The following is a 22,691-nucleotide window of genomic DNA, read 5'->3' as shown; positions in this document are numbered from 1 at the left end:
TGGGGGCGGTCATGGCGCAGACTGCGCCATTGAAATTTTTAGGGGGAGGGGGTGTTTTGGAGGGTATTTTTCTCATTTAGGGTGGGGGGGGGCTCTTGCTCTTGGGGTGTCTTTGATTATTAGGGGGTGATATTTAGGGGGTACGCCCTTGCTGTTAGGGGGAGGTATCTCTATCGTATAATTATGTGGCACGTTCAAGATCCCTCTAGTATCTGTTTTGGTATGGAAATTCCTAGTGCAATTTTTGCCAGGAAGGATTTACTGCCTACCAAACTAAAAGATATTGTTGGAACAAAAAAAATGTCAATCCTTAAACTTCTTTGACGTATCTTTTCAACCGTTGAGGTATACTCAGGGGCGTGCACAGGAGGGGGCGGAGAAGGTACACCTGTTGGCCCGGGCCCGAGCCGCAAGGGGGCCCAAAATTTTAGAAATAGTTTTAAACGTAAACTTTGTCATTTTTAATTTTATAAATTTGTAAAATATTTCTTATAACTATTGTAAGAACATGAAACGACGCGGGGTGTGGGGGGGATTAGTAGAGGTGAAGGATATGAGGGGGGTGGGGTTCTTGAGACCGGGGCCAAAATTCCTGCGCACGTCCCTGGGTATACTGCCTTGAGAAGGTAAGTAACAGTACCTGCAACTTTTTCAGTCTTTTGCATTTTTGCCTTCTATTTTATTTCAACTTTACTGAGCAAGCTTCCTTATTTGGTTTCCGCAGAAAATAAACCACGTAAAGAACATAAAGTTTCATCATTTTACTGGAGTTTGTTGGGAATGAAAAACACGTTTCTTCAAATATCTCAAAAACTCATTTTTGCAGATACTGCCGTTTGCCTGCCCACGGCAGTATTACGTAATCCTACTGAATTAAATTATTTTATTGAGTATATTACACTTTTATTCGGCTCATTTGAAATGTTATGAACTGCTTGAACAGCTCACAGTTGCTGGGTTAAAATACAAACTAAAACCTCCACATCTCGGATTTTTTTTGATATTTTTTTTTTGTTCCTTCCACATTCGAGATAGATAGGTTCAACTGTAGTTATTCCCGGGGGAGGGGGGGGGATGCCGACCAAATCATTAAAATGATTTTGAAACTAGAGATTTCAAACTGAGTGTTCTGCTGATTTTCTAAAAATTTTCAATGATATGTTCAATTTGAAAGGCTGATATAGGAGAATTTTAGCGAATATCTTCCTGAATATTGCACGCGGCCATCAGTTGTATCAACTGCAATTTCTGAAGAAAATATCTGTGATAGTTGTGTGACACTTCAGAGCTGCCTGGCTAATTTCAAACAATGTGACACTGTTTGTAAAGGAGTCGGATTTCGAAGCATCCGACTTCAGAAGTCGAAGTCGAAAATTAGATAAATTTTACTTCAGAAACACGTTTGTTTGTTTTTTGATTTTTAAGGACTTATTCTTAAATTTTGTTTCAGGGGGGGGGGGGGTATTAGACTTTGATTTTGATTGATTTAGATTTAGATTTCAGTTCTTTTTTAGATGATTTTATAGATAAATAAAAAATGCATGAGCGTGTCTGACCGGCTGCACATTTCCACTAGACTGTCTCTCATCATGGTGGGTCGCAATGGATTACTTCGTGGATGACATTATGCCCAGTCGCGTTGCCCAACGCCCTACGTTGTTTACTAAATAGTAAACACCAAAATAACAATATTGTTATTTTGTTGCCACAAAGGCATTTTATTCACTTCGTATACCAATTGTTTTTTACTTACTTGTATGAAACAGAGGAAGTGTCTGATGTGATTGTGGCTCAACAGCTTTCAAAATAGGGTCTGCAGAGCCAACCCCTTCCTTCGTGAGATTGACTTAATGCGGGTTTAGCTAAACTACAGCAATGAGAGTCAACTCTTCAAAATTTCTTACTATGACAGACTAAAAAATGTTTCCATTAATTTTCATTGAAAACTCTAATAAATTTGTCGCTGCACAAATTGGTTTAAATTCTTATTCAAGAAGTATTTTAAGTGTAATTTTTTTTATAGATATGGCTCATCAGGGATGAAGAATGACGTTATGCAAAATAAAGCCCAATACGTACTGGAACAAAAGAAAAAGTATCAAAGACAACTGAGATTGTTAAATAGAAGTGTTATATTTAGAGAAGCTGCTGGAAGTAAGTAAAACAATTACCAAATTGACTTTGCAAATACAGTAAAACCTGTGAAGTTGACCACCCTTGTAAGTTGACCACCTATCTAAGTTGACCACTATTTTCAGGCACATGACTAGATCTGTATCATATAATTCAACCTCTATAAGTTGACCACCTGTTTAAGTTGACCACTAAAGTAGTGCACCGCAAGTGGTCAACTTACACAGGTTTCACTGTATATGATATTTTAGAAAATCATTAGGGAAACTAAGGGAGGTTTGACCCATAAGGAGACTTGATCCATAGGGATTTTTTCCATAAAAAGCATATTGAAGGAAAATTTTAGTCATTTTATTGGTCGACCAATCAGACAACAGTATTTTGCAGGGCGAAGCCATTTCAGAATTATCATTGGTTTTCAAGAAATTCAGAGTTAAATGATGCTGCACCTTTTATGTTGAGTTCGATGATTTTGGAAATTGTTAAATTTTAATCTTCAATTTTAAGGGAAATGAATTTTAAAAGTATGTATGTTTTAGTCACTTTTCTAAGTTTACAAAAGAAAATTACCTAGGGACTTTTGACCCAAACTAACTAGGGAGACTTGACCCACAGACTAAATTGATGTTTTTGTTTAACTTGGTGTTTTTCCATGAGCTTGTGTTCATGAATAGCTAAAATATTGTTATTTAGGCCCAAAGATTTGATTTTATCTAAGCAATAACTCTAATATTGTGAATATGAAGCCAATTTTTTTTTTTTTTTTTACTTAATGAGTAACTACAAAATATAATATTTTGGTCTAATAAATCGTTTCTATTTGACAAACAACTAAAATACTAATAATCTTTAAGCCCAATGATTTGTTACTTAATAAAATACTTTAAATATTGTTTAGATCTGATCTGATTAAGTTTTGAATTCGACTTCTGCTTTTCTGCTGAGGTGGAGTAAGATTATTTTTAAAAATATGTAACACTTCTGCAACATTAACTTAAGATGCTTGAGAAAATTCTTAAAAAATGAACTGAAAATGTTTAATCCAAGAATTCAAAAACACGAGAACACAAGAACCAAGAAAACAAACCAGTAATTAGTTAGAGAAATAAAGTTCTCCAATTCATTACTCGTTTAACTTTAAGGAATATTTTTTAACATTTCAGCACATTCAGAACATTTTTTCAGAAAGGACGCATAAAAACAAGCTAAAAATAATCTAGCATAAGCTTAATTCAGTCATTTCTGCAACATTAACTGAAGATACTAAAGAAAATTCTGCAAAAATAATTCGGAACCTCTCTTGTGATCCAAGAAAATTTTCTCTAATTCATTATTCCTTTATTTTATGGGATAATTTTTGGGACATTTCAACACATTTATTTCCTTTCCTACAGGACAGAACTACGATGGAGTTACATCCCCCTTCATTCTTCCTATTACCTGCGATCGTTTACGGAAACGGAAGTGCTTTGCAGACAAAGAATTGGATGCCTTATTGTCACCATCTTATTACTATCAAAGAATATTTCCTTATTCTGCAGAAGACATTATGCTCCCTAATTTATCCATGTTGCAAATTGATGTGGATAAAAGGCGATCCATTGATTTTTATGAATCAAGAGACATCAACTTTCTAAAGGGATCAGGAAGTATATTTAATCATCTTATTCCTAAATTGACAGGAGCAGCAATCGAAAAATCTACTGAAGCAAGAAAGGAAGAAAAATTGCCTTATAAAGAAAAAAATATGATTAATAAGCAGAACTACATATCATTTTCCGTAGAATCTATTATAGGAAAAAAATAAATCCCAATACATGTTATTGTGATGGAGAAAATTTTATGCTTTTGTAATGCATAAAGTCTTATTGTACATTGTAAAAATATAAGTATTTTGCAACATATTGTAAGAAACAATTGATGCTTTCATTATTAAAAAAAATAAAAAATACATTTAAAAAAAAACATTAAAATGCTATCAATACTTTCAATGTGTGCAGATTAGATTTTACAGTTGAATATCTTCAATACATATTTGTCAAAACAAGTACAAAGACGATTATGAATCTAGATAAAGAAAAGAGGATACAAACAGCAAACAGAGAATCTTTCTGGGTAAATAATGCTAAATAAAAGTTTGTGGACTGTAGAATGTATACTTCATGGTTTTATTCACCAAATAGTTTGATTCACGATCAGACCTCCGAACCTTTGATTGAAGCCTTTTTATTGATTGAAAAAGGCAATGACGGACGGTTCGGGCAGGGACGCGTGGATGGAGGTCACTGTGACCTCCCACAAATTTCCTTATTCGGTAAATTCTGTCTAACGATTTAACAAAAATATTATCATTTGGCAAAATGTGGAGCTGCATTTGCCAACTTGAGAACTTCAGCCCTTCCAAAATTCGGGGCGCCCCTGGGTTCGGGTGTCAGATCCAGGAGGGTCAAATCCTTTGGTGATTAAGAAAGTAAGTGGTATTGCTGTAAAATAAAATAAAAAGTTTTCCTTGAGGAAAAAAAAAAGTACACAGCAATTTAAAAAAAAATATCGCAAGCACTATCACGTTAAGAGTTTAAAAAATATTTTTTAAATTCCTTTATTCAATACATTACCATATTAGAACGTATGCACTCAATTCATATGTCCATATATTTATGCATTCATTCTCAATTGTGCATTCATTCATGCAATGCATGATGCATGCACGATTACATGTTCCTAATTTCAATTTTATTTCAAAGTTAAAATTATTTTTTTTTACTGCATATGAAATGCAATACATAAAAACTAAAAGCGTCATTTTAGTTTTATTTTAGTCATTTATCATGCAAATTCTTTATATAAATAATATTAATAGTTTTCTTGTTATATTTGTTAGTTTTTGATGAAGAATTCCACTCAAAACTTTGTAAAACGTAACAAATACAATTCTCAAAACTTAACATTTTTGAAATGAAACGAAACATTTACTAAGACCAACTGAAAGGCATGTAAGTGATGATATAATTGTATATTGCTGTGATGCACTGGCATTATTAGCTCAACAGTGTTCTTACTGTATATATTTGAAAGTTTAAGACAATCGAAGTCAATATAAAATTACATTATGTGCTAAGTGATGATGTACAGGGTCTGTTCAATAAGTATCGGGACTGACTTGTTGTATCCTCAACGAAGAGTTGGAGGGCGCTCAGGCCGGTTGGCTTCGGTAGAGGGGTCCTCCACCCCTCAGGCACACTTCAATTCAGTCACCTGCGGGCTTGTGAGACAGGAGGTGGATTTTTGTGATGTGTGATTTTTTATGGTGTCATCGCGCCAGCATGGAACGCTGTGAAATTTTGCTTTAAACTTGGGAAATCCGCGTCCGAGACCCTTGAGCTCATTAAAAAGGCTTATGAGGCAGATGCCTTACGCCATACAAGAGTTTTCAAGTGGCGCAAAATGTTTAAGGGAGGCCTGGAGCCCGTCGAAGACGATCACCGCGTCGGACGCCCGACGACTGCTCGAACCGCTCAAGGTGGCCAAAGTGAAAACAGTTTTGGACTTTGGCAGGCGTTTAACCATCGCCTTCATTAGTGAGGAGATCGGTCTTTCAGTCGGAACCGTCCACACGATTGAATCAAAGGACCCTGCGATGAGGAAAGTGAGCGCGAAGCTGGTGCCGAAGGTCTTGAGCGAGGAACAAAAACTGTCGCAGGTGGAAATTTCGCAAGAAAATTTGGACAACCCAAACCTGGTCCCTACAGCCCAGACCTGGCTTCACCAGACTTATTCTTGCTTCCGCGAATGAAAAGGGAGCTCAAAGGACATCGGTTCGACTCCATCGAGGCAGTTCAATAGGTGACGACAAAGGTTCTCAACAGTATTCCAGAAACTGACTTCCAGCGGGCTTTTGACGACGCGCCGAACTAAGTGTATCATTGCAGGAGGGATGTATTTTGAAGATTAATAAGTGATTGTAACGATACCTGCAATACATTTTGATTTTTTTGAACCAGTCCCGATACTTATTGAACAGACCCTGTATAATATATTTAACATACACATGTAATTTTATACTTAAAGTCTAATAAACGCAAAATCTTTTTCATATCGCTGTTCCGGTGGAACACTGACGCAACTACAAAAAGTGTTTTACAGTAGAACCATGCAACAACCTCATACAGTGAAACATAGTTGAGTTACTGCCCTGGTGGCTAAAAGTTGAAAAACAAATCTGAAATTGTTCCTCCGTATGGGGTGGCCACGTTTGGACCCTGTGACAACAATAACTCATTTTCAATTTATTTTGCAGTTGCCTCAATGTTCCACCGGAACAGCGATAGGATGTAAGTTTGAAAAGAAACGGGGAGCCCTAAACCTTGAAGGCACATGCGTTAATCATGGTTTGCGTGTTTTTTGCAATTCTTACTCCTCATGATCTGAAAGACTCATACGTGCCGTTTAATCATAACCTTTTAAACATCGTTGCATAAGTACTATACTATATACAGAGTTGGAAAAAAGGTCAAAGCTAAATACAAAACTTTTGAATTTTATGAAAATATAAGCATAATTCAAGAAGTAGTAGTTGGCAGTATTCAATATAAAATCGGCCCACATTTTATTTTATAATTTATTTCTTTATAATCGTAGAAAGCAGTAGGAAATACACAGGTCTCATAAAAAAAAAAAAAAAAAAACCAGCGAATAACTCAAGTATTTTCCATTTTATCCAGGCCCGGAGCTGCATACCCGCAGTGTGTGTGTGGGGGGGGGGGCACGTTCTTAAGGGGTCCCACGGCCCAAGAAATTTAAAAGAAAGAAAAAACTAGCGCTAAGACTTATTAACGTTGCAAATACACACTGCTGGCCTCTGGGTAGAGGCCCTACAGATTTTGTTGCAGGTGGACCCAAAATTTATAAAAGATATAGATAGGCCCGATTTTGTCCATTAAGCTAATCATTCTCAATGACATAAAATTCGAAAGTTCATTTCATTCTGAACGCTAGCCTCATGCTATGCTGCTTAAATACACTCCTCTGATGTTATTAGAGGTACTTCTATCAGTAAATTTTATGCGAGGATGTCTTGATAAGCATACAAATCCGTATTTGTTTCCAGAAAACGAGTCCAGAAAACCTCCTCCTGCAAATTACCATTGGATGGTCCTCTCTAAAGATCATACTGGCACCGGCAGTAGGGGAGACCGGGGTTAGTTGTTACACAGGGTAAGTTGTTACATTAGAATTTAAAAATAACCGCTAGGAGAAACTGACTTTCCTTGCAGTAGATGATAGCACTCACCCATCTGCATTCCCTGACAGTCACTGGAGTGCTTGTAGTCAGTAGCACGGAGAGTGCTTAAGGAAAACTGTTTTTTGAGTCTGGAAGTAATTTTTCTTTCCGCTGTTATTTTTCTATTTGTGACGAAGCCGTTGCAGATAACGAATTTATTTCTGTACCACGTGAAAGCCTACACTTTTAGGTAAGTGCTAACATATTTAAAAGTTTCGTAAAAGGATATAATACCAGTAATATGTGCCAAGAACTAAAGTGGCGTCGTATGGGACAAGTTGTTACGATTTTGTTGGGGTTAGTTGTTACAAGTAACAACTTTTGCAAGTTTTAATTTAATATTATGTTTTCTTTTTAAATGTGATATGGCGGGGGACTATTAAAACAAGACGGGCAAGGGCAAAACACCTAAAGAAACATACCTGGATGTGGCTAAAGAAGTAATTGCAGGTAGTTCATTACGAAAGGCAGCCGATGAATTTCATGACACTAGAGAGATTCTGGGTGCTTATTCCAAGCTCGAACTTCACCTTGCGAGATTAGTTCTGATCGTCTCACTAGATGGCGCTATAGGGAAAATCGCAGTCTCGCAGTATAAATCTCGCAAGTTCGTATTCTAAGCTCCAATAGAAGTAGTCCAGTCAATAGATACATTTTACCTTGCAAAAAATGGGGTCAAAGATTTTATTTTTTTAATTTGTACATATTGGTGCCGACATGGAAAAACCAAGTTATCCAACACGAAAGACCCCGGGAGAACTTTTGGGGGCCGAAAAACCACAAAAATTTATGACTTTTTTTGTTTTTTCCAAAATATCTCCGAAATGGTTCAACTTAGAAAAAAGTTTTAAATGTAAGGTTTAAAGAACATAAAATTTGCTACAACTTTTGTATTTACAACTTTTTTGTAGCACAACTAACAAGCTTGCTATAGCTCTTTGAAAACAGGCAGTTTTCCTCCACTCCGAAAAAAAAAGCTTTCACACCGAAAGCAAGGCGTCATAATTATTAGAACTTGGATAGAAACTTTAGTTTCAGAGAGTTCATCGACAGTTAGAGTAGTTTGAGCTTCTTGCTCACCCCCCCCCCCACCCCCCACCCCCCGCTGGACACAGAGTAGCAATTCTGGCTAACAGATTAATTCCCACCAGACTCCAAAAACAAACGATGTATTATGAAACTGAAATACATATATACACATTCATTTAAAGCACATACGACAATGCAATAATTAAAAAAAAAAACCTTCCCCACTGCTCACGAACTAACTTTTCTGATCTGACAGAGGTATAGTCTTCATCAGACTCCAATAATAGATGATAAATTGCTATTTATAACTGGATTACACAATATATACATTCATTTGAGGGATGTAATTCGTACATTCTAGTCTAATTATTGCAAACAAAGATGCGATTTTTAAATATTAATGTGAAGGAAAGAATATTAGGCAGCTAATAAGCAAACAATCAACACAGTCATGCATCCTATGCTCTGATACAATAATAATAATAAACCCTCCCCCACCGCTCACGAACTAATATTTCTAGTCTGACAGAGGTAGTCTTCAGTCAGACTCCAATAACATATGATTTATATTGCAGTTTGTAATTGAATTTCATAATCTTCTCATTCATTTAAAGCACATAATTCGTACCATCTATTCTATTACAAGTGAAAATGCAATAATCGAAAATATAAATGTGAATGAATAAATATTAGGGTGACAATAAGCAAACAATAGACATAATAATGCATAAATAAAGGTACAATAGCAATACGTAATGAACACTTTGAAAAAATTCTGCAGAAACTGACTTTTTGAGGCCTGAAAAACTCAAAAAAATTACCCTTCAAAATGAAAATCCAACTGTAGAAGCTTAATACAGATTAATTACAGACAGAATAATACAGATCTAAATTACAGAGAGATTCATTCGACCTTAAAGCAAATAGAGAAAGGACAACAAAATACGCTGTTTATCTTCTTCGAAGCCGTTTTGAAGGTCCAGGGTCTCCCGGTTCAGAATCTGTAGGGGGTAGAAAGAAGCTGTGGTCCTTTTTCATCCCCTGGTTGCGGTACAGAAGCTCCTGGAACAAATCATCTTCTTCAGCAGTCTTATCCAAAGATGAAATTTCTGCAACATTTTTACAATTTGTGCCACTGCAGTGTTTGCACGTGCTGGAGCATTTTAAACCTGCCTTATGACAAGAACAGGCTCTAGTGCAATTTTTCTTGCAGGTACAAGGTACAATTTTCAAAAGATTCTGAGTAACTGAATCTCTTTTCGTGTCAACATGCATTAGATCTTGCGTTCTGCGTTCCCAACCCCACTTCTCTGGATCAATTATGTTGCTCAACTAACTTTGAATTTGGTGGTAGAACCGATATGAGTGATAACGTCCCCCCCCCCCCTCTCCGCACGTTGGAGGGAGCTCTTCAAGATTTATCTTAGCCCTGTACTAGTTTTATAAAAAGATTAAATTGCAAAGTATCCAAAGATAGGTTCAAACACTTTACGTCACCTGTGTATAATATTTGCAAAATGTTTTCTCCGGCTGCAGCTAAGGCACCACGATGACAGACTGGGTCCCTAAATTCTTCAATAGCTTCCTTAATTTCAGGAGTTTTTTTCTTTTTTGACTATTTTGTACAACTTAATTTTGCCTTGGCCAAAGATTGCCGAAGTCGTATCACACCCACTAAACGCATGGATGAAAAGAATATTGCTGGGGTCAAACTTAAAAGATTTAGTGGGGAAAAAAACAAATCACAAGTACTCCCTCTTCCAGGTTTTAAAAGGAACAAGTTGCTGAAAGGCTGTCCTGAAGCTGTCATCAGCACCAACAGATCTATATCCTCTAGCCCGCTATAACAAACTTTTCAATTTATTTTGCCTTTGAAAGAGCAGTAAGTAAGTCGGCATCATCTTGAGTCTGCCTGACTTCAATCTCACACTCTTCGAAATATGTCTCAAGAAGTTGAATAAGACGATTCTTGTTGTTATAATTTGTCAGAAATCTTTCTTGAGGAATTTAGTTAACATGTTAGGTTCAACCATTACTTCAAGGGAAGAGATTGATTGCTCATTGATATAGCATTTTTGACAGGCAGTGTGAATTGTCACTTCTTTTAAGAATTTCAAAAAAAAACGCTGATGTTCTTCATTTTGCCGTTTTGCGCTGCATCTTTGAAGATTTTATGTTCCCTTTTCATTCACAATCTTTATTTCGCATTCACGCAAACTGTTTTCGCAAATAATAATAATAATAATAATAACAATAATAATAATAATAATAATAATAAAACACCTTGGTCAGGCGTATTCATTTCTAGGGAAAAAAATTGTAATACAGAACACACAAATTGATATAACATACTCTGGCTCAAACGCTGAAGTGACCAACATAAGTAGCTATTGAGTCGCTTCATCTCATTTGGAGAAAAAAAAGGGGGGATGGAATGGGGGTGTTTTGTTTAAGTTAAAGGGAACGGAGACATTTACCCTCAGTTGTGAAAGACAAATGATTTTCAAGGTCAGACTGCCGGCGTTTCTCCTTTTTTCCTCCGTTATCCGATGCGCTTTCACGCACTTCGCTGAGAGGGCTCAGAAAAAGTGTGACTTTCAAGAAGCTGTAACTCGCTTGCTTTTCATGCTACAAAAATGTTGTAATGACAAAAGTTGAAGGAAATTTAATCCTCTTTAACATTTGCGTTGGAAGTTTTTTTGTAATTTTAACCATTTTTGAGATATTTTGAAAATATCACAAAAAGTCACAATTTTTGGGGGGTTTTCGGCCCCCAAAACTTCTCCCGAGGTCTTTCGTGTTGGATAACTTGGTTTTTTCATATTGGCACTAGTATACACAAATTTAAAAAATAAAATCTTTGACCCCATTTTTTGTAAGGCAAGCCCGTTTTTTTCTACCTATTGACTGGACTAAAGGGGAAAAAGTGACTTTTCGCGCCTTTACTTGCGAGCGAAATCTCGACTGCCCCGAAGCAGGTGAGATTATGCGATTTTTGTGATACAATTATGGGAGTTTGTTTTTCTGAAAGGTATTGGATCGAGGAAAACGAATGTGGATGATGCCAATCTTGAAAATGGTTCAGGAAGCGGGGGGGGGGGGTTAAAACTGCACCGGGGGGGGGGGCAAGTGGTTTTCTATTCAATTTGTGATACAATTGCGGGAGTAAGTTTTCTGACAGGTATTTATTGGCAGGAGGATAACAAATTAGGAATTAGGATTTTGCCGACGCCGAAAATGGTGCAGGGGGCAAGGGGGGGTCATAACTGTACAGGGGAGGGGAGTGGTTTTCCGTTCCATTTTCGGGTGACGCAAAAACGGGAGTTAGTTTTCCGCTTGCCAATACATTTCAGAAAAACTAATTTGAATGTTGCGAACACCGAACATGGTGCAGGGGGGGGGGGGGGGCAAATGGTTTTTAGTGGAAATTTTGTGATAAAATTACGGGAGTTGGTTTTTCTGAAAGGTATTGGCACGAGGAAAACGAATTAGGATATTGCCAACCCTGAAAATGGTGCAGGGAAAAGGGGGGGGGGGGGTCATAACTGCATTGAGGGGCAAGTGGTTTTCCGTTCGACTTTTGTGACACTAAAACGGGAGTTAGTTTTTCTGAAAGGTGTTGGCAAGCGGACAAATTAGAATGTAGCGAACCCCGAACATTTTGCAGGGAAGAAGGGGGGAGGGGCAAAGTGGTTTTCGGTGAAATTTTCGTAATAAAACTACGGGAGTTGGTTTTTCTAAAAGGTATTGGTACGAAGAAAACGAATTAGGATGTGGCCAACCCCAAAAATGGTGCAGGGGGTAGAGAGGGGGGGGGGAGTTATAACTGCAAACATAAAATAGGTATATATGCAACATTTCTCGCTTTACAACAAGTTTTCGATGCTTAAAAGAATTAAACCCACTTTCACAACATTATAATGCACAAATATCCGAATTAAATTGCAGACACGTGTTTTGAAGACATTAAGAGCTCCTTTTTCAATGTAAAAGATGTCAGTTTATGAATAAAAATGCATTCTCGGCTAAGGTTGTTTATTTCCATTTATTTCATTTTCTTTTAACCAAATCCATCACTTAGGAAATACGTGGGGGGGGGGGATCGGGGACTTCCATTTTCAAGAAATAATGCATTTGAAAAAAATTAAGGAGCTATGAATTTCCTACTCCCTTTTACTGGTTTTGACCGCTTGACGGCCTGCACAAATGCGTCTAGGGCAAATTATATAAAAAGCGTTCATAATTTTTATTTGTCTTTTGTACATTATCCCACTTAAAATTTAGTTTTTTCACAAAAGTACTATTTGATTCTGAAAATTGTATGAATTTCAAGTTTACACAGAATATACAATCCCCCTTTTTTTGCGTTTAAGGGGGGGGGGTGACATCACAAATTACCGCTCCGTCTGTCACCCATGCTAGGTACACCACTGACGAATGTAATTTTTTTTTCTGTCTTCTTTTGCTGTAAAATCATCCTCCCCCTTTTTTCCCCTAAATTCTTTATTTGTTACCTACTGTCATTATTCAATTTCAATTGAATTTAATTTGTAAGAAATTTTTTTTTTCTTTATTGAAATTTGATATTGATTAACTAATTACAAAAAGTACAAAGCCTGGTAATTTCTGGGGAATTGTTTCCAAAATTTGATTCTCCATTTCGCCCCGATTGCTCCTTTTTTCATTTCTTCTTCAATTTAGAATCTTTCCTTTGGGTTGAACGTTTAAAGTTCTTTATCAGCTGAAGTGAAACTATGATTAAAAAATCTTACTCCCTTTACGAATATTTTTCAATATACATTTACAGAAGCAGAGTATTTATTTATTTTAAACTGCTCTTATAACCAAGATTGCTGTTTTGACTTTTTAATCTTGAAGATAAAGATGAAATTATGTAATCATAGTTACAAGTTGCTTGTTTTGAAAAGGAAATCTAGAAAAGTACTGTTTTGAAGATATCTTAAGATTGGGTCTTGGAAAACAATACCTAGAAAAAATGGAATTTGAAAACAGGAATAATGAAGAAATAAAATTTTTTATTTAAGCATATGCTTATTAAATTATAATTTTAAAGGAAAAGAGAAAAAAACTGTGGAATATGTCTTTGATACTGAGACTGTTGCTATAATTACAAGTTACAACTGAGCGGGGGGGAGGGTTGGTTTTTACATAACCAATCCTAATATGGAAGATTGTATACTCTGTTATGACTGCTCTCATCCCCAAAAGCTCAATTAGCCCAACAAACCTTTTACATGTTGCAGGGGTGCCCCTCCCCCCAAATATCGCGAAGACTCCCCCCTACAAAAGCAAAAGCCCCCCCCAATAAACAAATACCCCTCAAAACACCACCACCATCCCCTAAAAATTTCAATAGCGCAGTCAGCGCCATAACCTAGCCCCCCCCCCCTGCATTTTAGTGTTTTATATTCAATTTGAATTAGCAGATTTTTTCATCAAAACTTTCGGATGCAGCTAAACCTTTCGCATTCGACACGACAACAACATAATATACAATCCCCGATTACGGACTATTAACATTTCTTCGTCTGCATTTATGACAGTTAGGATTTTTTTTTTTTGATACCATGATTTTTTCTAAAGTTATTATTATTATCATTATTTTGATCATAGTTTCTCGGAAAAAATATATTTCATACAAGACGTTCTTACTATCATAGATGGTTTTATATTACAAATCAACAAATTGTACGGTTAATTTTTTTTCTTATGTATGTATTGACTTTTTTCCCCTCTTCGATTTTTGTTTTAGACACTGTAATATTGAAATACTCGTATGCATAAAATATGACTTACCTTTTGCCATTTGACTAAGCTTTTTGCACCGGAGCCCTCGGCTCATTTTTCCTTTGTGTACTATTTTGTAAAATTTTCGGTGAATTTATTTTTATGAATTCTGGATTTGCTTCTAGAAAATCTAAAATTATTTCGATGTGATTCTTTGCAACGTAAAACGTATTCTTTGAAGTATGAGCCATTAGCGTGCCAATCGTCAAAATTCGCGCCTTATCTTGCACGGATGGAGCAAAACAAAAAGTATCTGCGCCTAAAGACCATTGGTTGGAAGAAATCACGTGCCTCCTCTGTTTTACTGCATGATTTAATTCATATAAAGTACTGTAGTTGGATGACGATAGTAATAATAGTAATAATTCTGATCTCTTTCATTCTATGATTAATTTATTGTTAATATGTATGGTTGAATAAATAATTATAATAAATAATGTATCATTCAAATGTAGGTCTTTCTCCAACGCTGCAGGAGTGCAGAAGTGAAGACGGTTCGCAAGCGGAAACCATAGGTCAGCGCCACTTTAATAGATACACCAGTAAAAAATGTTTTGCAAACCGAAGCTGGGAAACAAAATCTGTGTAAAGGAAATTGTGTATAACAGAAAAGAAATCAACAGACACGAAGACAAAAAAAAAAAAAAAAAAAAAAAAAAAAAAAAAAAAAAAAAAAAAAAAGGTGCTTCCAAACAGTATGTCCTTCGGATGAAGATATGAAGATTGGTTCTGCATAGAGTGCTCTAAACCGTACCAAAAAACCAACTAAAAGGCTTCAATGTCGTAATTTTGACAAATAGGCACATGACCAATGTGCTCAGTTTCATAAATTATATGCTTGTGAAAATTGTAATTCGGGCAATGATAATGATGATGATGATAGTTTATTAGAATAAGTCATTAATGAAGTAAATTTGTAAAGCCAAAAAGTTTCTGATTTTAAACGTGGTTAAGAATTTTTAAAATTTAGCAGAATAAGCCAGAAAATGTGTAAAATTCATTTCATCACTAAAATATATCTCATGTAACAACTATACTGTAACAACGTGCCCCGTGGTGGGGTAAGTTGTTACAATCTACATCTATTCAAAAAAACTTGAAATATTTTGGAGTAGTGGCTTCTAATCATTTTTTAAAAAATATGTTATAAATGTTAAACAATCTAGATGCATTTTAAAATTTCACGCGTGTAAATAATTGAAATAGTTTAGCGTAAAAAAATATTGAAAAAAATTGTAACAACTAACCCCGGTCTCCCCTACAAAAAGCCAAGCAGATCGTAGATTTTATTATTTTATCATTTATTCCCAACAGCAACGTATTTCTTTGTTAGTTCTAGGTACAAATATGTTGTGCGTTTAAACCGAAATACAATTTTAAAATTTGTTACGCATTTAAATGAGCTGAAAAGTTTTATTTACACTCTGTTCACAGAATATATAGACCAAAAACAAACAAAAGAGTTTCCAGAAGTTTTGCCGCTCTGCTACTTATGAGCATTTTCTATTGAATAAAAAAAGTTAGGGTCTGGTGGGGGAAAGTGGTCAATGGGGTAAAGTGGTCATTCGTCAAATAAATGGTTATAGTTTGGAAATAAATGTTCGAGTGAATGTGAAAATTTTATTATAGAGTAGGGCAGTTAGAAACTACATTTTAAATACAAAATTTTAAAACTGGCAAAATTTTATTTAGTAAAAAAAAATATTTTGTGCGAATATGAATTTTTTTTAAATCTAAACACCTCTTTTAACTTCCTTGGGAAATTTTGTTTGTTAGAATTATGAACAGATTGACTGCATAGGAAGTTTCCTACATGTCTCAAGAACTCTTACTCATTAGCAGTTAGGTGAATCTATTTTAGATAATTTTTTAGAACAATTTAAGTAAGATGGGGTAAAGTGGTCATAATATTAGGCTTAAACAAATATTGTTCTTCTAATGTCACTTAATCGTTAAGTATAAGGCAGATATAAATTAAATTATAATTTCACTTAATATGTATTGTTTTTACAGTAAACGGGGTTAAATATACCAGTATATGCATATGCATACACATATACTCGTGTAGGCACGTATAATAGACATATTCACGTAAATGCACCAATAAATACGTATATGGGTATCTGCAAGTATTTTTAATCTATACAGATATACATTCGACTATACACGTACATACTCGTATATATATAAACACTTATATGCTCAGGTAGACACGAATATACGCATACGTACTAGAGTAGACACTTACATACAAGCATATGCTATACAAGTAAACAGGGTGAGTTTAAACTTTTGGGACACTTATTAAAATGTGTTAGAGGGGAGGGTAAGAAGCAAGGATCATAAGGAACATATGGTCACAAACACAATGCAGACGCACTACATGCACGCAAAGCCAGTAACTGATGGATGCAAAACAGGTCACAAATTTATTACACAAAGAAAATTTTACACAACATTTTAGGTCTCAAGAATGTTTTAAAACGATTGATGAAATTTGCGGCCTGCAGCTGTAATACATGTGCGTCTCAATCACAAAGCACTCTCTGTTGCAATAACGAGACTTTTGAAAAAGTTTCATCTGTCGCTGCGCCTTTGTTACGATGCGTGTATTAGCGCTACTACAGGCCGTAACTTTTAACAACTGCTCTAAATATTTCTTAAAAACTAAAATGTTGGGTAAAATCATCTTTGTGTAAAAAAATTGCGATTTGTTTGCATCCATCAGTTTCTGGCTTTGTGTGCATGTAGCGCGTTAGCGAACTTAAGTTCCTTAAAATTCTTTGCTTCTTATCCTCCCCTCTCACACTCCTTAGATTTTTGCCCAAGAGCTTGGATTCATTCTGTTGGCACACATGTACATAAGCTTATATACTCGTGTATACATACATGTACTGGTGTATACACATAAACGTACGTATATACGTCTATACAGGTATATAATCGTATTTGCACGTATGCATACGTATATACTCGTGCTTCACAATATATATATTTATGTTAGTAGACACGTAACAAACACGCACTGGATGTATCCACGAATTAACTCGTGTATACCCGTAAATGTGTGTATGTACACTTATATATGCGTGTATACTTCTGCCTACACGTATATACTCAGGCATGCACGTATGTACTCGAGATACAAGTGCATACACGCATATGATGTTCGTTTACACGCGTATATACCCGTACGTACAGTGACACGTATATATTCGTGTAGACACGTATACACTCCTATAGGTAATCACGTATACATGCTTATATACTCATGTATACACGTATATACTTGAGTAGGCACGTGCATGCATCTGATGCATACATGTATCTACTCATATATGAACGTGTTTACTAATGTTTACACTGCACGTATATACTCGTGTGTACACACAATGCTTGTGCATATACTTGTAACTATACAAATAACCGAAATATACAAATATTAGAGTTGTTTATAATAGTTTTGCATTTATTTTTAACTATGACCACTTTCCCCCAACCCATGGGGTAAAGTGGTCATAGATACAAAGGGAAAAGAAAGTGTTCTAAAACTACTTAAATCAATATTTATTTTCCTAAAACTCAATGTACTGTGTTCTTTAATAATGCAATGTAAAATAAAAACAAAAAAAGTTAAAATGTTTAAAGAATTTATTGTATTTATTATTCACATAATTCGAAAACATACGATTTTATGACCACTTTACCCCACTAGACCCTAACCAAAATGATTCGAATCGCCGTCTGCTTGGCACCAATTTGTTCTTGTCCAAGCCAAGCACGTGATTAACGTCGCCAAATGGCGCAATTCTTTGTTTACCATCCAGTTTTCAGTCCATCTTTCCCGTAAATGAAGTTTAGTGTCCTCTACAGTAGTTGCTTCGTTTGTCTTCTGTTACTTTCGTTGTTCTTAAATGTTAAAAGCTGCTGCTTTTTCAACAAAATGCAATAATCATAAGCCATTTTCAGAAGCAGCGAAATAGAATCGTCGGATACTACGGAGCGAACAGAAGTGCTTTCTCCTGGTAAACGAACATACGTCACTTCACGCCTCTTACTTAACAGGAAACTATACGATAAGTAATTATGAAAAAAATTAATAAATAAGTAGCAATCGGAAAAGCATAGTAAAAAATGTTTCTGGACACATAAAATTATTTGCCCTCGTGTCCTCGTTATTGAAATATGAGGTCTTAAAAGTCAGTTGAAATTTTTTAAAAAGTCGCCAAATTTAGCGAGAGTTTTGGTGAAAAATGGAAGACATCTTTCACACACTTTGCAGATGAATATCTTCCTCTTCCATATGCAGATGGTGAAATCGGCAGGTACCTTCAATTTATAGCCAAATTTTTAAATTTAGTGCTTCTTTTAAGACTTCCGCAGGCAACTAATTTAATAAAATCACAACAGGCTCTTTCGATTGCTTCCTATTTAAACACTATTCATTTTATGTACAATCGCTTTTCTTTACGGTGCTTCTGTTTACATCACCGCCTCAAGAAAGCATTTCTGCCCTGCATTGCTATATGATTTCAAGTCATCAGGATGCACTCTACCCCTTTCAGGAGTTCTAAAATGTTAAAATGAGTCACCCTGTACTCTACAATTATATTTTTGAAACACAATCCGGGTGACTTCCTGATTAGAAGTGGTCGACCTTTCATTTTACAGAAGTAATGAGTTCAAAGCTGCAAATATCATATAATTCGATATGAAAAAGCCTTTTTTCTTTTGAGCTGCTCGGCGAACAACAGCTCTCAATTACTAGTGAATGTGGAAGAGTCAATGCAAAAGAACGTCCAGTTGATTTTCATTGAGCATAATTTATCATCATCACTGTAGCTATTAAATAATAATAATAATAATAACAACTAAAGTCTTTGACCTGTTGGATCTATTGAGAATTTTCTAAGAATTAAAACCACATTGTTTGAAACTAAAAATTTTACTTTGCTCAATCAGTGTTAACTTTTCTTCACCCATCCCTATCTTTTTACATGTAAATTAGGTTGCATCATGAGGAGGGTCTGCATGGCTGGGATAGGAAGCTGTTGAAATCTGTGGCAAACATTAGTCATCTTGGCAACATTTGAAAAGAAATGTACATATGGAAATATAAAATGAACAGTTCATACCTCTCCCCTGCCCTATTTCACAAAGAATGAACTTTTCTACATCAAAGTCTTAACTTGTCCACTCTATTAAATAGAGCAATTATGCAAAAAAAAAAAAAAGATAGAAAATAAATAAAATGAGAAAAACTATAAAATTGAGCTGTCTCCCTGTTAGGAGGAATTTGGCAGAGCTACATTTATAATAAAAGACAGCATGAAAAATTATTTCTAGCTTGGCCATTAATTGTAGCTGACAACTCGCTGCTATATCCACTGCCCAAGCAAGAAATAATTTTTCAAGTTGAATTTCAGCATGAATGCAATTTTGTCCCATACTTCCCGACTCTCCCCTAATCTTCATAATTTCAATAGCAAGACTATTTAGTAGGTAAAACTTACATTTTCACTATTTACCTCATTACTATAACCAAACTTGTGACAACATGGTATCTCCTTTGATGAAACTAATGATGTGACAACTACACTACATTAATCAAAGCATCTGGCTGTACTAAGTCTTGTTAAGTGACAAGAAAGTTGGTTTTCTTCTTTTATACCTTTTTGTAGTTTGCTTAAGAATCCCATACAATCACAATTATGTTGTTTACGGATGATGTTTACTCTATAGCAAGTAATAATAGGCAGTCAATTTATTTATTTCACCACTTTGCAGTAGGAAAATTCCAAATTTGAGTTAAATGAACAAAGCATTTCATCTTGGTGCAAGATGCTTAATCTTTTATTCTCACACAAAACGAACCTATGCTACACTGTAAATATTAATAAATTCCATGGAAAAAGGGAAATTTGTACTACACAAGATGAGTTACAAAAAACCTATATTTATATGAAAAGCCATTGCAGTAGACCCTCATTTTCTGCGTTTAATATGCTGGTTTGATTATACAGGGTTTAAAATTTAATGTCTATATTTTGTTTATGTGGAAATGGCATTGCAAACAGAAATTTCCCCTCCATCAAAATCCAAACCCCAGTGATTGCAGATAATATGTGATGAACTGCACTTTAGAGTGCTAATAAGCCAACTTATCACTAAAGAAATTTTTTTCTGATTTGTTTTAGAACTTTTTTTCCAGAATTAAAGTTTCTAGACTCGCATAATTCAGAGCTCATTGGAGTCAAGAGTTATTGGAAGTGACAAAGGAGTACCAAACCAACAATAATGACATTGATGACACAAAACCAAAAACTTTCACACTGAAAGTTTTGAGCCATTCCTTGAAAATGGCAAATGATCTTTCTTATTTCTTAGAGAAGGAAGATCTTGTCATGGAAGTAAAGCCAGCAATAATGGATGCATTAATGCCCTACTAAAACGTGCGAGAAAAATGATTAATGGCTGCTAACAGACTATTACAACCAGTTACTTTTTAAACAGTAAGTTTATTTACATTTTCTTTATACACGTTGGACATATGTATCGAAAAAATTACACATTAAATTTATTACAGGGTGTGGCAGAAAAAAAAACCCAGGATAAGCAATTTTTCGTTCAACTTTATTGAAAATAAATAAATTTAAAAAATACTACTATCAATAAATTTGTTTTCCAACTGGCCGCGATTTGCAATTATATAGAAAAGCAACCGCTTATAGAAATTTTCAGCCATTAGAGAAAGTTTTACCTTTAACCTACCTTATTCCCATCAAAGCAATTGATTCAGAGATTCCAAACTTTTGTGTGATTTAGGGCAGACCCTACACTCTAAAATAGGATATACACTGTAATCTATGGGATTAAGGTCTGGCATATAGGGTGCACACTTTATCATATCAGGAAAAGGCAACTTGCATCACTCGTCTTTTTGGAAAAGTGAACTGGCTCAGAGTTTCCAAACGAGCATTCAGTCTACATTCTCAAAGTGCTTATTGGCTCATAGAAGTACAACAGCTTCTAAAATGTCCCGCTGGTACACTTTTTGATCAATTTTAACTCCCTCATCCATAAAAACCATAGATTTTTTTGCCGGTTGTGCAAATTCCGCCACACTCCAGTTCTAACTTTGGATTTTATCGATGTTCAACATTTGTCAAGGTACATGGAGTGTCTACAGTACTGTTAATCCTATTGTTCCGAGAGTTATGAGCTGGTTGAACAATAAAGAGCTGCTCATCGGTGAAAGGAATCCCTCCCAGAGTTGACTTGCAGCCTGTCTTGGCATCATTAGAACAGCACAAGTTTGTTTTCTTCAGAAAGTCTGAAATTTTTGGAACTTGTAAAGCTCCTGTCTGAGCTCTGTTATTGCCCTTAGCCACACTGATTGGTCATATATTCCCGTTTCATCAATGACCTCTCTCTCATGGAAACTAGAGGATTTCATTGAACTTGCTCTTTGTTGGCCTCATGATTAACATATAAGTGTTCAGTGTACGTTTGTGCACACTTCCTGGACGTTGACTATTATTTCCAGGCTCTTTGAAACGGCATGTTGCATTGTACACTGTTTGCTGAGGTACAAGTAAACAAACTGTCCTTCTCTTTAGTTAAGTAACTTTAAAATAGCAGATCTTTTGCTTGACATTGTGAAATTGCCAAAAAACGAATTATAAACTAAGACAATGGTTATAAATTGATTTCTAATTAAAGTGAGAAAGAAAAAAAATAAACACTCATCAAAAAGAAATTAGCTTACTTCCATTTGATAATGCAAACTTTGTCCGAGTTTTTATGCTACACCCTGCATATATTTATTTGTCCCTAGACTGTAGTATATTTTTATCTGTCTCATTATTATTATCATTATTATTATCCGGGACTCAACCACTATTTTAATAGTACTATTAAATCTTATTTTACTCAATTTTATTCATGCAACACTTTCGTGAAATGTAACTACTGAGTAAAACGAAGGTCTACTGTACAATAAAATCTTAGACAGAATTTCTAGAACGTGTTAAAAAATGTTTTGTGGTAAATTAAAACAAGATTGATTTAAAAATCCTGAAATATGACTTCTTTTGTACAGGAGTTCATTTAAGATGTCCCACATGTGATGACTAATAAAAAGCCAATTTCATAAGACGAAAAAAAAATCAATTAGTTTACCATGTTTGTCAAGGTTTTAGGAAAAATTTATTAAAGGAATGTTTTTACTAAAAAATACAATACTGATGCATAATATCTTGAAATGAAGCTTTGTTTTCATTGATTGAATTCTATGAAATTGTTTTTTTTCTGAAATTTGAAATTTGTCCTTTGAATTACCTACTTATGATGTACAATAGAATACTGCAGATGCCCAAGACCTGTTATGACTTTTTGATTCAAGCTTACATACATAAAAGATAAATTATCTGTTTATCAT

The 22,691-nt window shown here is 35.2% G+C and overlaps 1 protein-coding gene across 1 annotated transcript in view; it reads left to right on the top strand.

Moving 5' to 3' along the window:
- Window positions 1-4,070, top strand: part of LOC129231338 (doublesex- and mab-3-related transcription factor 2-like) — a 59,355-nt gene extending 55,285 nt beyond the window's left edge. Inside the window, exons 3-4 of the mRNA XM_054865628.1 lie at window positions 2,024-2,154; window positions 3,528-4,070. Of these exons, the coding sequence (XP_054721603.1) occupies window positions 2,024-2,154; window positions 3,528-3,940 (544 nt within the window). The 3' untranslated portion in view covers window positions 3,941-4,070. The remainder of the gene's footprint in view (window positions 1-2,023; window positions 2,155-3,527) is intronic.
- Window positions 4,071-22,691: the final 18,621 nt, after the last annotated feature.

This window comes from Uloborus diversus, chromosome 10, assembly GCF_026930045.1.
Source record: "Uloborus diversus isolate 005 chromosome 10, Udiv.v.3.1, whole genome shotgun sequence".
Taxonomy (NCBI): Eukaryota; Metazoa; Arthropoda; class Arachnida; order Araneae; family Uloboridae; genus Uloborus; species Uloborus diversus.
Note: the sequence above shows the minus strand (reverse complement) of the source record. Positions and strands in the feature narration are given on the sequence as shown.